The sequence below is a fragment of the Corythoichthys intestinalis genome, chromosome 6 (genome assembly GCF_030265065.1).
Source record: "Corythoichthys intestinalis isolate RoL2023-P3 chromosome 6, ASM3026506v1, whole genome shotgun sequence".
In the NCBI taxonomy this organism is placed as follows: Eukaryota; Metazoa; Chordata; class Actinopteri; order Syngnathiformes; family Syngnathidae; genus Corythoichthys; species Corythoichthys intestinalis.
This window is the reverse complement of record NC_080400.1, coordinates 31,305,549-31,325,752: the sequence shown is the minus strand read 5'-3', so window position 1 is coordinate 31,325,752 and position 20,204 is coordinate 31,305,549. Positions and strand designations below refer to the sequence as shown.

General features: G+C 41.3%; 1 protein-coding gene across 1 annotated transcript in view; it reads right to left on the bottom strand.

Annotated features, from left to right (window-relative positions):
- The window catches only part of rtn4rl1b (reticulon 4 receptor-like 1b), a 268,618-nt gene that overhangs the window by 3,933 nt on the left and 244,481 nt on the right, over positions 1 to 20,204 (bottom strand). Inside the window, exon 2 of the mRNA XM_057838452.1 lies at positions 645 to 1,096. Coding sequence (XP_057694435.1) covers positions 645 to 1,096 — 452 coding nt within the window. The remainder of the gene's footprint in view (positions 1 to 644; positions 1,097 to 20,204) is intronic.

Below are 20,204 nucleotides of genomic sequence, written 5' to 3'. Positions count from 1 at the left end.
GGAGTATTTGACTTGAGAAAGGCCGAGTCAGCTTCTGCTGGGTTTTCTAGTGTTAAAACCTGCAGAACCTAGTCTAAGTCAGGGTCTTAATCACGTTTCATAAAAAAACTGACTTCAAACGGTTCAAGCCTAGAATGTTTCAAAATGTTGTCTTTGAAAACATGAGGGGAGTGGTGGATAAAGGGGACCAACTACATCCAAGCTCTATTATGTATTTAATTAATGTCTATCTTTAATATGCTCCCAATGTGGAATATGTGCAACTGGTTGTTCTTGCCCTGTGTGGGTGACCTATTGCATGCACCGTTGGCACCAATAAACTGGTCTTTTGATCTTAACTCATGCAATATGTAGAAAACTAATGAGCTTTGCCTTATTAATAGTAATGACCCGTAGCCTGTCTGAGAGAGAAAATGTTAGAAAACATCTTTGCTTCACCGTTCTGTGTTGAAATGTTGGATTGTGCTGACACTGTAAAATGCAAGCTCCTCACTTACAGTATGTTGCCTTGACCCTCAAGCAAAGAAGTGGAGGAACTTAAAATGAACTGATTAAAGATTATTTAAGGAGGCGGAATGCGTTTGAGTGAATTAATGTTGTTTCCAAACAACTACGAGTAGATCTTAGAAAAGCCATTGGTGTACCTGCAAGTGGAGATACTGCAGGCTCCTTAGTCCTTGGAAGATGTTATTCGGGAGTGAGCTGAGTCCGCAGTGGTACAAGTGCAGAGCATTGAGACGTCTCAGACCGTGGAAAGTGTCTTCAGCCAGAGAGCGCAGGTGGCGATTGTCTCCCAAATCCAGCTCCTCCAGCAGCGTGAAGCCGTGAAAGGTTGAGGGCTCGATGTATGTGATGTTGTTGGAGTATATCCAAAGCGTCACCGTGTTGGTGCTGAAGTGACCTCGGAGGAGCCGATGGATCTTATTGTTTTGCAGAAAGATGCGTTCGCTGTCAGGCGGGATTCCTTCGGGGACCGTCAAGAAGTTGTGTGCTTGGCAGGAAACTGTGCTGGGTGCCGTGTAGCAGATGCAGTGACGGGGGCAGGACCAGGAAAACTCCAGGCCGCAGAGAACTAGGAGGAACTCTAGCCCACAGCCTGCAGTGAAGATAAGAGGAAGGAAATTAAAATAAGACTTTGTTAAGTCAAAACTATGCACAAATCAATAGGGAACGCTTCCCAACTTGCTGATAATTTGTGCACAAACATAAGGATTTTATCATACTGCCTGAAGCTGGTGTATTTAGGCTCACTGAAATGGGAACAACAAACAATAACAACTGCTCCAATGAGTCAGTGGCAACACAAATATAGTTATTTTATACAAATAGTCTGCCACCGTCAGAAGACGCTTTATTACGAGTCCATTGCCCTGTATTCCATTGGCGGTACTTGTCAACTTGCGTTCGTCGGCTGTGATCGCTCCATTTGCCAGTTAAATTGGCCATGGAGTGCTTATTTAAACTTGTGGTTGGAAGCTCCGAGGCACTTCCTGATTGGTGACATGATTTGCTGTCTCCTGGGGGACAGGAGATGTGACTTAGCCACATTTCTTCTCTTTCTAAATGAGCCCAGCGCATGGGCTCTTTGGCAAGCTTTGCTAGACAAACCCCTGGCTACCTTCCACTCAGTTTATTATTCACTGCACAGAGGAGGCCTGATTCACTGCTTCTAATCGATATGCCTCCGTTGCCTTTTAACTAACCCTATAATCCTGGGTCTTTTATGCTGGGATCACTCTGCCAAATAGACAAGCATATTTTTCCACGGGTTCCCACTGAGTTGCGACACAACTCTGTCACTGAACATTAGATTTCACCGACCTTTGACAGTAATTCCGCACGCTGTTGTGCTACCTAAACTGGTGTATACTCACTTAGCTTCGGCTCTAATCCAGGTTGTTAAACCCAGCCAGTGGGCAACAAACCACATACCGTTATCCTCCTGAACCTGCAACATTTTTCACGCTGCTAAACACCGTCTGATAGTGTCTGACAAAAATATTTTGACCTCTATCAACACATGGATACCAAATATTACCCGCTATGTTTTTCTTAGTCGACCAGAAAGCAGTTTTTCCCACTTGTCACCTCGTTTCTACCTCAATCTCTTGCCATTCTGCAGAAACGTATCGCGCCCAGCTTCAACTGACTGAGTAAATAGGTTTGCTTTGCTCCCGGGAAATAAAGGTTTGCCTTATTTATTGGACAAGAAACATTTTTTTACCCAGCGCCAGAGCTCAGTGTAGTAATTGAGATGGATCTTTCTCATTTTGGTCTGTTTAAAATTAAACATGCACCCACAAAACAACAAAACATTAATGAAAAAGTTTAGTTTTACATTTAAATGGTTGTCATTACATCCCCCTGACTCTGCAGCGAATCATCCATCTAGCAGATTCCATTATTCAGGAAAATGATCTTGCTCTCCTTTTACTAATTTCATGTCTTTTATACTATTCCCATTAACGCTGTGCTTCATGCATGTCCTCGGTGGAATAAGATAGGAGATGTCAAAGAGGGAAAATGATCTGAGCAGGCAGGAGAAAGACAGGCAGAAAGCGATAAGCTCTCAAAAGGAGAGAGAGGGAAGGGGAATGTAGATGCTGTCGAGATTGACACAGTTTTGAGTTGCTATTTCTGTCTTGAAAGTGGCATTTGGTGTCAAATAACAATAGGCATGAAGCTAGCATGTTTGAATGATCCCATTCATTTTCTATACTGCTTCTCCTTGTTAGAGGTATGGCTAAGCTCGGGCCTTTCCAGGTTAACTTTGTGAGAGGTCAAATCGAAGTGCTGTAACGGTGATTGGCTCTTGTTTTGACCATGCTGTTTCTGTTCAAAAGTAAGCCAGTTGTCTCAAAGGACAGCCGGCTGTTGGAAATGTTAATTTTTTATTTTTCTATTTATTTTTAATTTAAAATCAGTATTCAGCGACACACTTAAGCATACATCTGGGAAAACACAGAGAATCTCTTTTGTTAATAAGTGGACTTGTGAGGTTAGCATTTGACAATACTACACAAGCCTTAAAGGAAGATTATTGTTCCGTTAGCTCATTACAAGCCATAACCCTTCCTTTCTGGTCATAGATGATAGACGGTCTCAATTTCTTTTTACCCGCAGAAGGTTGTCTTGCCCCGTGACCCTTTCATCAACATGCTCCCCCTTTTTCCTGGGAGGCTGAGCATTGGAAATAAAGAAACCAAATTGGGTGGATATAGTCCCTTGATAGACAATGAGAAGCCATTGCTCGGAATATAAATGCAACAAGGTTCACACTGGATTTGCCCTCATGAATAATCCATGTGTGCTAATAGGAGGGACTACTGAGCAGCATGACTGTGGCACTCATTAGATGGGGCAAACGCCATTTCCTGTTTCTCTCCGAAGACCACGATAAGACTCCTCTGTATTTCCACTCCTGCTATTGAATGCTTGTGTAGAACGTGTCATGTCACGCCATGCCTACAGGTTTATCGATCAAGTACAGCAGGTGTCATAAAATAAGGCTTCTAAATTTGTTTTTAAATGAGGTTTCCCTTAGCGCAATAGAATATATTGAAAAGTTTGTGTGTATGAATTTGGTAAGCTGGTTATCAAATGCAATTCAGACAAATGCCTCTCGCAATAGAATTGCTCTCTTTTCTGATGCGGGACACAAAATGTTACCTCAGTTCAAACACACATGCCCATCACCAACTCGCCAACACAAACAATTGGTTTCTAATCGAAACAGTGGTTTTTACCAAAACACATTACAGTCCTTTGGTTAAAATAAAATCTGCCGTCTCACCGCGTTTCTTATTCAATTCTTTGGGCGGTAGCATTTGAAATACACCGTATTGGCCCCAATATAAGATGGTGTTTTTTGCATTGAAATAATAGTGAAAAAGAGGGGGTCGTCTTATATTCGCGGTCTAGACACTATACCCATTCACGACACTAGATGGCGCCAGATATCATTGAAGCGATGCTCTGTCACGACAGATCTCAGCTACTCTCCCCATTCACGACACTGGATGGCGCCAGATATCATTGAAGCGATGTTCTGTCGTGACAGATCTCAACTTCTCTCAAGTTTAACCAGTTTGCAATTTTTTTATTGCAATGTTTTTCCTTATTCAGATTTGTTTCAAGACTACAGTTACAGTTAGACTTCACTTTGATGGTTAATTTAGTTGTTTTATCACAATAAATTGGTTTATTCATATTTCAAAAACCAGAAGCCATTCATTTACGAATGTGATTGCACTTTAGTTTACATATTTAAATGTTCAGATATTAAGATTTGAATGAGGTAAAACAAAATCATTTGTTCCGGATGTACTGTAATTATTGTCTGTATAAAAATTCATTTGGTGTTCAAAAAGTCTTTTTTAAAACTTGAGTCTTGAAAAAGAGGGGGTCGTCTTATAATCAGGGCCGTCTTATATTCGGGCCAATACGGTAACATCTTGAAAGGCTCAGTCCCTCACAGGCAAGTTTGGGGCAAGTTTCACTACTTTGTGAACAACTACATGAGCACAAAAGAGTACAGTTGAGTTTAGAAATGTCGTCATTTACAGTCCATAATCTAAATCTCACTTGGACACTATACAAATAAACATAAAACATACACAAACCTTACTGTGTATCTGCGGAAGAGATTGTGATATTTTTGACATTTCATCCTCTCTGACAAGGAGACAATTGCCTAAGGGATCAGATTGCTATTTGTGTCAACATCATACAAGATGCATGAACACACAGTAGTTGATCCTTCCCACAGTTGTAAACACATGGCAGCGTCATACATAAAATTACATAAAGTTCTCGCTGGCATGTCAAGCCATGAAGCACATGGAAGTTGTGCGCCATCACTTCATTATCTAGCAGGCTTGTTTACATGAAGCCTGTTTGGCTTTTTCTTCCCTGTGACAAACATTTGCAGGCACGTCGGCAGAATGTTAAAACAATTAACGCGAATGACATCATATTATGTTGTAGACTGTGTCAGTGAAGGAATTGATAGAGGGCATTGTAAGCGTCTTAACATGCATTATTAATAGGACTTGTTCCCGTTGTGTCACAACACACTATGTGCTTCTCTTCAAGTGCAATTAACTGTCACGACATAGACTCAAGTTGAGTTGGCAACTGACCCGACGCCTCGCATCAGCAAAAAGACCATCAAGAGAAAGTAGAGACCACAGTGTGAAGCTCAGGATGCAGCTCTCTGAGTAGTGTGTTAGATCCCCAACTCCTATCAGCGTCTCCATGAAAGGAAGATGCTACAGCTGTGTCATGTGAATGTCAAAACACTTTATTGGTGGCGTGGCTCAGTGGTAGAGTAGTCGTTTCCCAACCCAGAGTTTGCGGATTCATTTCCCCTCCCTGGTGACCTCTTGTGAGTATCCTTGAGCAAGATACTGAATCCCACGTTGCTCCTGATGCTGCGTCATGATGATGAGCATAAAGTGTTAAAAGTGCTTGAGTGCCTTGATGGTGGAAAGGTGCTATACAAGTTTAAGTCTATTTACCATTTATTGATGAACCCCTACCTCCACACACACACACAAAGCAAAAATGTACTGTTAAGCGTTTTATTTGCTTGTACCACAAATACTCCATCCCATCCCATCCCATCCCATCCCATCCAATACCAAACCATACCGTCATATCCCATCATCTTCCGCTTGCTCCTTGGTCGGGTAGTGGGGGCAGCAGCTTTAGCAGGGAAGCCCAGATTTCCCTCTCCCCAGCCACTTCAACTAGCTCCTCCGGCGGGACCCCAAGGCGTTCCCAGGCGAGCCGAGAGACAGTCTCTCCAGCGTGTCCTGGGTCGTCCCCGGGGCCTTCTGCCGGTTAGACATGCCCGGAACACCTCACCGGGGAGGCGTAAGGATGCATCCGAACCAGATGCCCGAGCCACCTCAGCTGGCTCCTCTCAATGCGGACGAGTCGCGGCTCGACGCCAAGTCCCTCCCAGATGACGGAGCTTCTCACCCTATCTCTAAGGGAAAGCCCGGACACCCTGCGGAGAAAACTCATTTCGGCCGCTTGTATCCGGGATCCTGTTCTTTCGGTCACGACCCACAGCTCATGACCATAAGTGAGGTTAGGAACGTAGATCGATTGGTAAATCAAGAGCTTCGCCTTCCGGCTCAACTCCTTCTTCACCACTACAGACTGGTGCAGAGTCAGCATTATTGCAGATGCTGCACCGATTCGCCTGTCAATCTCCCTCTCCCTCCTACCCTCACTCGTAAAAAAGACCCCAAGATGCTTGAACTCCTCCACTTGGGGCAGGACCTTATTCCCGACCCGGAGAGGGCACTCCACCCTCTTTCGACTAAGGACCATGGTCACGGATTTGGAGGTGCTGATCTTCATCCCAACTGCTTTAAACGCTGTGAACCGCTCCAGTGAGAGTTGGAGGTCATGGCCTAATGCAGCCACCAGCACTACATCATCTGCAAAACGCAGCGATGCAATTCTTAGGTCTTCAAACCGGACCCCCTCAGCGTTTCAGTCTGTCCATAAAAATTATGAACAGAATCGGTGACAAAGGGCAGCCGTGGCGGAGTCCTACCCCCACTGGGAACGAATTCAACTTACTGCCAGCAATGCGGACCAAACTCTGACACCGGTCGTACAGGGACCGAACAGCCTTTACCAAGGGGCTCGGAACCCTGTACTCCCGGAGCACTCCAGCAGGACTCCCCGGGGCACACGGAATGCCTTCTCCAGATCCACAAAACACATGTAGACTGGTTGGGCGAACTCCCATCCACCCACGAGGATCCTGCCGAGGGACCCTCCTCTCCAGAAATACAAATACTCCATCAATAAAAATTTGTAGTCATGCGTATTTTAATCCATCTAGTCATTCTGGGATAGGCTGCTGCTCCCCCACCACCTTAATGAAAACAGCGGTTTTCTTTGTCCCATGTGCTATATTGCAGTCATTTTTCTAACGGACATTAATAAAATGGAATTTACATAATAATGCTATATGGCCTACAATGAATGATGATGAAAATTCAGCAATACCTGTCTCCATATGACCACATATACAACAAGGTTTTCCCAAGACATGAGGCGGAGGTTCTATGCTTGATTGATGTGAACTGTACCAGCTAGTACAAATTCGATGCTCAATTCAAAAGTGGCTATTTGGACTCCTCGTGTTGCAACTTCCCCCCACTCCTGCATCATTTCATTACATTGGTAAGGTAAAATTAGACCAGGAGGATAGTAAGATGCAACATCTATAAGGTTTACATAGAAACACACTCTAAATATATGAGTTTATATAAGCCCTGGCTTCCCAATAGGGAGTAGACTGTTCTGAATAAAACATCCTCATCTAAGGCTCTCCAGTGTGAGCCAGTGATTGCATATTTATTCTAATTAAGTGGAGCGCAACATAAGAAGGGCAGCCATTTTCTCGTAGGGCTTCAAAAACACCATCATCTGACGTTGACATTTCCAAATGTTTATGATGATGTTCGAAGCGATGAGCGCCGCCATTAAGCTTGAACCTGCACAGGGGGCACGCTCGAGGCACTTGTTCTGACGCCATATTTGTCTGCACAATAGTATAGATTTGGGTTCATTTGTCACTGAAGGGCGTAAAGCTGCATCAGATTTGCTGACTGCTCATGCATACACAGGAGAGAGGAAAAAGGAAGGCACGTTCCAGAAAAGTATAATTGTGTTTTTTTTCGCAGAGGCATTGACATAGCAAGTGGCTGCCTTCAGTTAAACGAGCACCAGTCTATTGTTGTGTGCTGTCGCCAACACTTTAACAGCCTCATTAGGGACCTTTTTCCTGAGAACAAGTAAGTCTCATTTAAAAGAATTGCCTTTGGTTTGTCAAATAATGTCTCATTTTGTTTCTTTTCTCTGTTGAGTTGTTGTTGTGGTCGCGCTCCTTTGCGATCGTGTCAGCGTTGCTTGCAAATGATATGCTCAGAAACGCTGATTTAGAACCATAATGGTTTTGTGCTGCTCTTTGGTTCAATCAATCTCTGCAACAAACCTACATGGGCCCGCCTACATCCATAACACACCGTGTCCACGGAGAAGATGTCTATATCATAACAATAACGCTCAAATGTCTTTCATACAAGTCTTACCATGTACTTATACGTCCATGAAAAACGTACTGACTTTGTTGTTGTCGTTGTTATTGCAGAGAAGGGCAATAAAAGTAACAGTAACATTGTTTGTGCGTGGGAACAATAGGAGTCAGCTTAAGGGTGCAGCCAGATGGAGATGAAGATCTAATTTTCGCAAACTGCTTATCAACAAACACCAAACAAAAGTAAGCAAGATAAAACAAGCGGTGTGCTGAACATTAAGATTAAGAATTATTTTAAAAAGAGAGAAAAGCTCAGGCCAGTGACAGCTGAATTTCTTGGAAAGGGTGCTAAAATATGCACATAATGAAGGCAGGTTGATAAATCTCATTTATGTCAAACACATAACTGAGGGAAGCTTGGTGAAGTGGTTTAATATGCACATTGGAATTAATGCTTAACATAATAGAATTACAGTGGGGCAAATAAGTATTTAGTCAACCACTAAATGTGCAAGTTCTCCCACTTGAAAATATTAGAGAGGCCTGTAATTGTCAACATGAGTAAACCTCAACCATGAGAGACAGAATGTGGAAAAAAAAAACAGAAAATCACATTGTTTGATTTTTAAAGAATTTATTTGCAAATCATGGTGGAAAATCAGTATTTGGACTATACCAAAAGCTCATCTCAATACTTTGTTATGTACCCTTTGTTGGCAATAACGGAGGCCAAACGTTTTCTGTAACTTCACAAGCTTTTCACACACTGTTGCTGGTATTTTGGCCCATTCCTCCATGCAGATCTCCTCAAGAGCAGTGGTGTTTTGGGGCTGTTGTTGGGCAGCACGTTCTTTCAACTCTCTCCTCACCCCGTGGCGTCAAAATGATAACAAGAACGGCGAGCAAAAATCCCAGAACCCCACGGGGGGGACCTCGTGAATGACCTGCAGGGAGCTGGGACCACAGTAACAAAGGCTACTATCAGTAACACAATGCGCCGCCAAGGACTCACATCCTGCACTGCCAGACGTATCCTCTTGCTGAAGAAAGTACACGTCCAGACCCCTCTGCGGTTCGCTAGAGAGCATTTGGATGATCCAGAAGAGGACTTGGAGAATGTGTTATGGTCAGATGGAACCAAAAGAGAACTTTTTGGTAGAAACACAGGTTCTCTTGTTTGGAGGAAAAATAATACTGAATTGCACCATACCCACTGTGAAGCTTGAGGGTGGAAATATCATGCTTAGGGGCTGTTTTTCTGCAAATGGACCAGGACGACGGATCTGTGTAAAGGAAAGAATGAATGGGCCATATATCGAGAGATTTTGAGTGAAAATCTCCTTCCATCAGCAAGGGCATTGAAGATGAGACGTGGCTGGGTCTTTCAGCATGACAATGATCCCAAACACACAGCCAGGGCAACAAAGGACTGGCTTCGTAAGAAGCATTTCAAGGTCCTGGAGTGGCCTAGGCAGTCTCCACGTCTCAACCCCATAGAAAATCTGCGGAGGGAGTTGAAAGTCCGTGTTGCCCAACGACAGCCCCAAAACATCACTGCTCTAGAAGAGATCTGCATGGAGGAATGGGCCAAAATACCAGCAACAGTGTGTGAAAAGCTTGTGAAGAGTTACAGAAAATGTTTGGCCTCCGTTATTGCCAACAAAGGGTACATAAGAAAGTATTGAGATGAACTTTTGGTATTGACCAAATAATTATTTTCCACAATGATTTGCAAATAAATTCTTTAAAAATCAAACAATGTGATTTTCTGTTTTTTTTTTTTCCACATTCTGTCTCTCATGGTTGAGGTTTAACCATGTTGACAATTACAGGCCTCTCTAATATTTTCAAGTGGGAGAACTTGCACAGTTAGTGGTAGACTAAATACTTATTCGTACTACTGTACCTGCTCTTAGACAGTTAACTTCACTTTTTATGCTCTTGTGTCACTTTACCTCATAGGACACAAACGCAAACACGCACATATCTTTCATACTGTCTACGACTGAAATCTCTGTGGTCTCATCGTCAGCATCAAAGGCTATGACTTTCATTCATCACGGCGATAAACTGCGAAAATGATGCACAAACATTGTGGGGCCTTGCAGCGGTACGCTGTCGCGCTGGTGTGAGTGACCTAATGGCTCATAAATCATCTCAAGTGTGCCTATAGTTCATATACTGTAGTGCCATTACCTTGATGGAAAGCATTCGTAATGCAATTGTCGTCTGTTTAAAATTTGACAAACAACTCTTGAGGGTTGTAATTCGTAATAATGTACAACTCATAAACTTTACTTTGCAAATGCAGAGTTTACAACATAGTTTAATTTGTGATAATCAACCTTTTGAACACAGTGCTGAAATCATTACATCACAGTCCACATCAGTGGGCAAGGCACAACAACGCCTGTACTACTTGAGGAAGCTGAGGAGCACTCACATCCCCAGACCTCTGATGGAGGACTTTTACAACTGTGCCATCAGCAGTGTTCTGTCATATGGACTTTTAGTGTGGTTTTCAAGCTGCACCCAGACTGACCAACAGGCGCTCCAGCGCGTGGTGAAAGCTGCCGGGAAAATCATTGGAATGACTCTCCCTGAGATCAGCACCATCTACTCCACTCGCTGTTTAAGAAGATTGCACAAACATACTGCGGGACCAGCACCATCCTGCTCACCACCTTTTCCACCTGCTGCCTTCAGGGAGAAGGTACAGGTCCATACAGGCCAGAACATCAAGACTGGCCAACAGTCTTTATTCACAGGCTGTGAGGCTACTGAACTCTGCCCCCCCCCCCCCCCCCCCTTACGGACAATAATTCACATCCACCAACAACAATAACTCTGAACTGATTTGCATTGTTGCAGTATGTCACTACCCACAACTTCCTCCTCCCTTACCCTTGCCTATTGGTTGACAACCAGTATACTGTACTTGATTATACTTGATTAACTCATCTGATTTTGCACTGATTTATAACTGTTCTTATCAGGTATATTTTTGCTCTGCACCTTAGCACTGACATGACTTTATGCTACTGTTGAGTCTTTTTTTGTACTTATGTCTAATACTGTGTCAATGTTTACACTTGGTACTTAAGGGTATTTATTATATGGGTTTCATACTTCACCAACTTAGCTGTATGGATGCTTCAAACAAAGTTTCGTTGTGCTTTTTTTTTTAAACAATGACAATAAATATTCTGAATCTGAATTATTGCAGGAAATATAGGAAAATAACTCACTCACTGATTCATCCGTGGTTCATGTAAAGATGAGTTCACGACAAAGTTCTTTCAGTGATGAAATACAGTATGTACGCAAGATGGTCTGTACCATTGTCTAGTGCAGGGGTGTCCAAACTTTTTGCAAAGGGGGCCAGATTTGGTGTGGTAAAAATGTGGGGGGCCGACCTTGGCTGACGTCCTTTACGTAGAACAATATATTTAAGTAAATTTTAGCAAGCCATTCTGTGTGTCACATTTGCTTTATTTATTTATTTTAATTAATAATTTCAACAATCTCGCAACTAGCCTTTGTGGCGTTCTCTTTCAACTCTTGGGATCTTGTGAAATACTGCTGCTGTGAAATTAAGCTGGCTTCAAGTTGCTTCAATTTCTCACTGCCTATCTTCCCTGTAATCTTGTCGTACATGTCAGCGTGTCTTGTTTGGTAATATCGTCTCACATTGAATTCTTTAAAACCAGCGACTGTCTCTTTGCAAATGAGGCAGACACAGTTGTTGCGTATTTTATTGAAGAAATACAGTGATACCTCAGCTCACGAACATAATTGGTTCCCAGAAAGTGTTTGTAAGTCGAAAAGTTCGTCTTCCGAACATTTATTTCCCATAAGAAACCATTAAAATGAGAATAATCCGTTCCCAGGTCCCCATAAAACATAATTTTCTACTAAATAAGCCTTAAAACTACACAAAAATATACCTTATTTTATGTATAATAAATGTGCTATTGTATTATAATTAAAGAAATAAACTGTACTGTATAATAAAGTCGTTTTATTTACCTTTGTGATGGTAGTTGATGGCTTGATGGAATGGAGTGGGAGGAGGAGGGAGGGAGGGAGTTACTGTTTGGAAGGAGAGTGTTACCGGCAAAGTGCGCAGTTAGCGTAGACTCCACTGCTGTGCCCCCCACATGCTTTTGGTTGTTAATAAAAGTGCCCACAAAAAGCCATCCGACGCCTCTGGGTGTTTGGATGCACGCCGCCTCCTTTCTGGAGAGGAAATCGGGCGAACCGAAGACAACCGACGACAACGAGCCAACGTGACTCGCCGGTCCACTTCTCACTACGGTGGGAAGCTGAAAGCACCGCCAATTACCAGTCGAGGGCGAATTGGTAACACGAGTCACCTTCCATAAGGACTGTAGGTAACTCTTTTTCGGTCCCATAATAGCAAAAGTACACTCAATATGGTCCAAAATGTCTATCAAACAGAAACCACGTCCGCACTCAACGAAAGTGAGGGGACGAACTGAACTGGGACGCCGTGAGCGTGCGTCAGCTTCTCGTGGCGCTTTTCGACCGCGTGAATTGGTTCGTTCGCCGAAAACTAGTTCGTCAGCAGAGACTATATGCTCGCGAATTTAATGTTCTTGAGGCGAAAAGTTCGTGAGCTTAAGCGGTCGTGAGCTGAGGTATCACTGTAGTCCAATTTCCACCTATCCTTGAAGCGTCGGCCGTCGCAGTCAACTTTGTTTTTTGTGGTTGATTGTTGCCATTTTAGAAAATTGGAAGTCAAGGGTCACACGGTGTAATGTTGCTTAGAGGGCTGCTGTCTTTTAGTGGGTAAATGAGGAGAAGCATTTAATGTGTAAGCAGTACTGCTGACCAATTTAATAAATCTGTGTGCGGGCCAGACATTATTGATCTTATGACAGAGGCTGGGGGCCGGATGAAATTTGACCACGGGCCGCATTTGGCCTCCGGGCCGCACTTTGGACATGCCTGGTCTAGTGGGTCTAGCTTATTAAAATGTGACATACGTTTGTATTGAAAAAGCCGTACATATACAGTGATACCTCTACAAACGAAATTAATTCGTTTCAGGACCTTCTTTATAAGTCGAAATGGTCGTATGTTGAGCAGGATTTTCCCATATGAATACAGTACATTATAATTCCCTTTAATTAGTTCCACAGCCCGAAAACCTAAACTAAATCCTTAATGAATACTGTTGGAACTATTGCAAATAACAATTACACAGAGCAAAACAATTAAATTATAATTAAAAATCGGAATGACAATATAATAGTATCAATAATAATGCCTGTAATAATTTAACGAATCGGGTTCTAATGTGGCGGATGTGTTTTGCGTGTTGTGCTTGAACGCACCGCATGGCTGACGTGTCAGAGTAAGAGAGGTGCTTTAGAGTTTTTACTTTCACTTTTCATGTTCCGTTGTTGGCGTCAGCTGCGGCGGACATTAGGCGTGTTGTGATGCGCAGGTTCTGAAATAAATGATTAAAAACCTGACGAAGCTGGCAATTTCTTTGGCGATGTTACAATAATAATAATTGTCACCTTAACATATAAAGACTGCCAAACGGAGGTTGGAGGAGGACCGTCAAGATCGTAGACATTCTACGGCAGTATTTTTGAGCCAGTTCACGGATGCGCACACCACCCTAATATTTTTCTATCATTTACATCCCAATGGCAAGCGTCACCTTTTTCCTTTTTTCACCACCTGCACTAACATTCTTGGAACCCATGTTGATTCTCTCACAAGAAAATCGTCGTGTGTCCTTCTTGCGGGAAAACAAAACTACCGCACTGCCATAAATCATCGTATTTCGAGCATGTCGTCGGATGTCGTAACAAATGGCGAGTCAAATTTCAAGTCGGATGTCGAAAAGATCGTGTGTCGAAGCGATTGTATGTCGAGGCACCGCTGTAGTGTAAAAAATTTGGATGAAATACAGAAATAAAGAAATACTACGAAATACTAAATGCTTACTGAGCATGTCTTCTTGCAGTGAGTGATCTCGTGACCTAGTAACCATGTAAATTGGGAACATTGGAAACCTGGGACTACATGTACCTTGATAGTGTCATACAATCAGATATAAATTCGGTGATTCTATGGGACTAAAAGATAAGGTACATTGCGTGCTTGCACTTTATATAAGTGAAACTCTAAAGCATGTTGTGAGGAAGTGGACATGCACCCACTTTGTGCACTAGATTTCAATTCCCCAGCTTTTGCTCGATAAAGTTGTTGAATGCTTACAAGTGGTCAGGTCAAATTGTACCTTTGGAAATCTTCTGAAAGGTCTAGGAATGGCAACATGTCCCAGTGGGTGTCCATTAGAGTAACACAACGCTAGCAGAGCCCTTTTAAGGGTATGAAATCTCTCTTCATACCCTCGTCTTCCAATAAAATACAACTTTTTGTATCCTTCAATAAGCTCAGTCATATTGGAAGTTCGAGTGCTTTGCTCATGTGAATACCATTAATGGCAACCAAGTATCTTATTAAGGGTGACTCTGTTCCTTTCCATTATTCTTCCTGTCGTTGTCCGTCACCTCGTGATGCCTCAACTCACGCCCGCGACTGCTCAGATCGCATTCTCCACAACAGTGATCGTTGCTAAAAGCTTTATGTGGTTCAATATTTAGCCCCTGCACGGATGCACTTTGGAACCATCAGGTCTCTCCGAAACTGCACCTGCTTGGAAAAAAGGGGAGGAGGTTTCCACTTGAGTGGCCTCTTGTAGCCCTATAACAAACAGTGAGGCATCTCCCTGCTGCAGATGATGCCTCCTTGAATATAAACCGCACACGCCCTAGATTCAAAAAGATCAATAATTCATAGCAGGTGAGAGACGTACACACACATGCCCTGCATTCTGACAGTCTCAAGTAATGGCTTCAAAGAGGCAAGAAGAAACAAGAAATCAAGCAGAAAAGTGTGCGCGTGGGTTGGTGGGCTATGTGTTGGGACTCATTAGTTTGAACGACGGTCGGGCGACCGAAAGTGCGGTCGCACGAATTGAAAGACAGACCTTGAGGGAGGCGCCAATAACACACACATATGTGTATGTTGACAACCATTGCGGGTAAATACTCCAATGAAAATTACCACAGTTAACCTTGTAATCACAGGGCAGCTTTTCATTGAAATTGACGAAACACATTGGAACACACCCGGGGTAACTTCAAACTACAAAAGCACTGTAAATATGATTAATATTTCATGAAGTAGGAAGAACTGACTGTTGTTGATGATAGCCAGGAAGTATAGGTTAAGCTGTAATGTTTTAAATGAAAACAGTCCAATGTTGTCTCTTTGCACTGCAAAAACAAACGTGCTTAAAACTAGTTAAATTCCCTTGTTTTTAGCTTAATCTACTGGAAAAAAGTTAAATTATCTGCCAGTGCGTCAATTATAAATTTTACTCAATAGATTTCTTGAAATACGAAAAATAGCTTGGCTTTCATTAAGCTGAAAATAAGATTAACATATTTATTTCAAGCAATAAATTACACAATATTTAATCCTAAACAAGCCTTTAAACACTCGTTTTCTGTAACATTTTGGGTGTAACAAGCAAAATTCCCTTATTCTAAGGAGAAATTAAAGGAAATTAAATCTTTGAAGAAAGACTCAATCACTTATAGTATATCAATCAGCGACTAAAGTACAGTGGTACCTCTACATACGAAGTTAATTTGTTCCAGGACCTTGTTCGTAAGTAGAAATGGCCATAGGTTGAGCAGGACTTTCTCATAAGAATACATAGAGGCTACTATTCAGGTGAAGTAGACGATCGCCTTAGGCCCCCAACCATGTGCCCTTGCCCCAACGAGCAACGGCTTGGACCACCGGAGCCAGCAGCACCCCCAACTATTTGTCATGTATAATTATGTCAGCATACCAAACAAACAAATAACAAAACAAAAAAGAAAGCCGTTTGAATGCTCCATTTATATTATCTCTCCCCCCGCACTACAATAGACTGTTCCACGACGACGGACTGAGTATTAGTCATTTAGCGTCGTTTAGCATCACTTGGATCCGCTTAGCTGTTCGTTAGCTTCACTTAGCTCTCCCGCGGTTTTCACGCCACTAAGCTCGCTATTTTTACAGCTCACTTGCTACTTTGCACGTCGGCTATCGTTTATTTCGAACACATGAGCAAACATGCTCTCCATGAGAGCCAAATTGCAGTGAGGGAGAAGTTGAGAACAGGCCTGTAATGCCTCTTTTAACTTTCTTCTTCTTCTTCACACCGAACATAAAATACACGACAGCACACCCAGTGGCGAAACAATGTAGTACAGTTCCAATCAGTCATACAATAACACTCAACAGCTGGTCAACAGCAAAAGCATGTCATGTTCGTCATATAAATAATGATTTCTGGAGTTAATCCCACATACTTCAGAATTAATATTATAATATGTTGAGTAAATACTACGTAATACAGATTCTACACTAAGAATAGCTTTCAAATGACAGTCTTCATGACAAATATGATTGGAAATGAATAATTATTATAATTATTAAACTACTATTATATAAAGTAGTATACTATAATAATATTGCTAGAATTTTTTTTAAAGAATTGTTTTGAATAATGTTGGAAAGGCAATGTCAGTGTTCTGAATCTGTTTACTTTCCATTCTTTTGCACAAGTAAATGCTATCAGAATTTAACCTCATTATTTATTTGTGATTAATTATTGTTATTTACATGGTTATTTGTACTTTAATAAAGAATTTAAGTGTTCCAAAATAGTTTTGTGAATTAATTAGCATCAACAAAAATTTCATTGCTAAATTAGTAAAAAAAAAAAAAAAAAAAAAATTATTAGATTAGTCGATTAATCATAAAACTAGTCGGCTGACTAATCATGAGAAAATTTGTCGTTTAGGACAGCCCTAGTGTACCAGAACATATTTCCTCCACACCCTTCTCGTCTTTTTAACCCCTTACCCATGAAGAGGCCCCCTGGATATGTTCGCCTTCGGCCCCAAAACTGCCAAGTCCGCCACTGAGAATACATTACAATAATATGATATATAAGAATACATTAATTTGTTCCACAGCCCGAAAACCTACACTAAATTCTTAATAAATGCTGCTGGTACTATTGCAAATAGCAAATAAACAGAGCAAAACAAATGAATTATGAATAAAAATCGGAAGAATAATATAATATTAGTAATAATAATAAAAAAAAATAATAATACCTGTAATAATGTAACGAATCGGGTTCTAATGTGGTGGATGTGTTTTGCGTGTTGTACCTGAACGCACCCCGTGGCTGAATTGACAGAGTGAGAGAGGGACTTTTTACTTTCACTTTGTTCAGCTGCGGCGCACAGTAGGCATGTTGTGTTGCACAAGTTCTGAAATAAAATAATCAAAAACCTGACGAAGCTGGCGATTTCTTTGACGATGTTATTACAATAATAATCGTCACCTTAACTTATAAAAACTGGAGAACCGAGGTCGGAAGAGCACCGTCGAGATCGTAGACATTCTACGGCGGTATTGTTGAGCCAGTTCATGGCCGTGTGCACCATGCTCATATTTTCCTATCATTTCTATTTTCATTTCAATTGTAAGCCTCACCTTTTTCTTTTTTCACCACCTGCACTAATATTCTTGGAACCTGTGTTGATTTCTCTCACATAAAAATTCGCTGGGCGTCCGTCTTGCGGGAAAACAAAGAAACTGCGGCGCTGTTATAAATCGGCTTATTTTGAGCATGTGTTCGGATTTAGAGCAAACAGTAATATTTACTTAAAATAGGTGTAATAATTTTACGGATTTATCCGTTAACTAGTTTTAAACTCTCAAAACAAGATGGAGAAAATTACTTGGCTATATTTAAGAAAAATGATCTTGTTAAGACATTATACATTTGCAGTGTGTACAGCGGCCGGAAGAATGAGGCAATTTGCAAATTTCATATGCGTTGCATAAGAAAAACATAAACAAACATAATAGCCACAACACAAATGCAAAATGACCACAAACACCAATAGATACACTTTAGTAGATATTGCTTTGTGAACATCTCTGTTTTTGCTTTTCAGAGGTCCATCCACTGGAGATCGTTGTATGACGTTATAATCATCTTAATGATTGTCGTATGCCGTTAGTCGCTATCGCAACGTTAGCCAGTCAGATTTAAGTTTGTGTTTACTTCATTGTAAATTTGACGTACAGCCTACAACATAGGTGTGTGTGTGTACTTTATTTAGATGGTTTGTTTGCCAGTTTTTATGCAAATACCCCTCTTGATGCATCTCATCTACCTATTTTTAACCTAGATTGGAACCGTCTGTGACGAAGCTTCGGGCAATAATTGGAGATTGAGTTAATGCCATCTGCATTAACTTAGATGTTAATGTGAAAGGTCATAATATAGGCAGATAAAAGGAATTGGTTTTGGATAACAGTATCTCTAATCTTGGCACCCTTACAAAAATCAACCCTGGACTCATGCCCATGTTGACCATTAAAAAAATGCCACTCGATATCATCATTCTTCACTGTTTGTGATTTTTTTTGTTTGGGCCGGTCTTGCTAGAAACACTAAATCCTTTCACATTAAACGATCAAGTTCAGTAGTAGTAATAGGCCCATAACAGTGTAGGGATTTCTGCATTGCAGAGACAGGGGTGTGGCACTCACTCGCTGTCCAATAAGTACTTTGGAGGTCAAGAAATATAAAAGAAAAAAAAAATGGTTGTGTTTTTTTGTTATGGCACTAATACGTCAGATTTTATTGTCCTTTTGCTCTGCTTTGCCCTTTATGACTGTCTTTTGTGGTAAAAAGAGAATAATAAATTGGACATTGACTGTGCAGTCCTTGTGTCCGTCTAATCATGTTTTGGCATAATGAGAAAATGTTTTCTAAATGTTTTGAATATTTCAAGCATATATTTATTGGGTTGATATATAAGACAATCAGAGCTTAAGTGTACATTCTGGAAGTCTGTGCTCATCACAACTGCTCGCTCTCAGACACTCAACACTTGGACTCCTGCTCACAATGAAACGACAGACTCTGCGTTAAATTCATGGTCTCTTCACAGCAGGTCTTGCTCCTGATTGGATCCCATCTCTTTATGTTTTATTTCGCTTTTCATCTTCATCGAGTCTGTCTCGAGTTTCCTGGAGACCATCTCGGGTGGAGGATGATGACTGTCATTTCATTCTCGGTGTTGTGTACCAGACAACTTGCTCATGCTTGTACCTATGTATATGTATTGAAAGCGGCACCTCCATTTAGGAGTGTTTTCCACTTCTTTAACCCACCACCATTATCACTTCACATTTATAAAAACTGTATAATTAAACACTGCATAAAGCAAGGCATTTGCATAGGGACGGTTGGGACATAACACTACCAACTTTTCAGGATGGTCAAATTGTCCCTACCAACTTTTGGGCAACCTTATTTGCATTATGTAATGACTTCAGTTATATAGGTAATTTAGGTTCTCCATATCTCCCTATATGTTGTAATAATAGATTATTAAGTGAATTATTTTCATTATGTTCAGATTTACATTTACCCCTTTTCAATGCTGAGTGTGCCAGTCTATATTTTTCCCCTCCACTGCATGTTCGATTGGCTGATGACTTGACAACACACACACACTCACAGCCCCAACGCCATGCCGCCTCCTCCACCCACTTCAAAGAGAACGGATATTAGAAGGTTTTTTTTTCGGCCAGCAGCAGCTGCAGCCACTGTAAGTAAAGTAAAAATATTAGTAGTGTCTTACCTGATGGATGGCTGAATTTTTATTTATTTTTTTGTTATTCCCAAAGTTTTTTTTTTTTCCAGTTATATTTATATACTAATATACAGTATATATACAGTGGGGCACATAAGTATTTAGTCAATCACTAATTGTGCAAGTTATCCCACTTGAAAATATTAGAGAGGCCTGTAATTGTCAACATGAGTAAACCTCACCCATGAGAGACAGAATGTGGAATAAAATCCCCAGAAAATCACATTGTTGGATTTTTTAAGAATTTATTTGCAAATCATGGTGGAAAATAAGTATTTGGTCAATACCAAAAGTTCATCGCAATACTTTCTTATGTACCCTTTGTTGGCAATAACATAGGCCAAATGTTT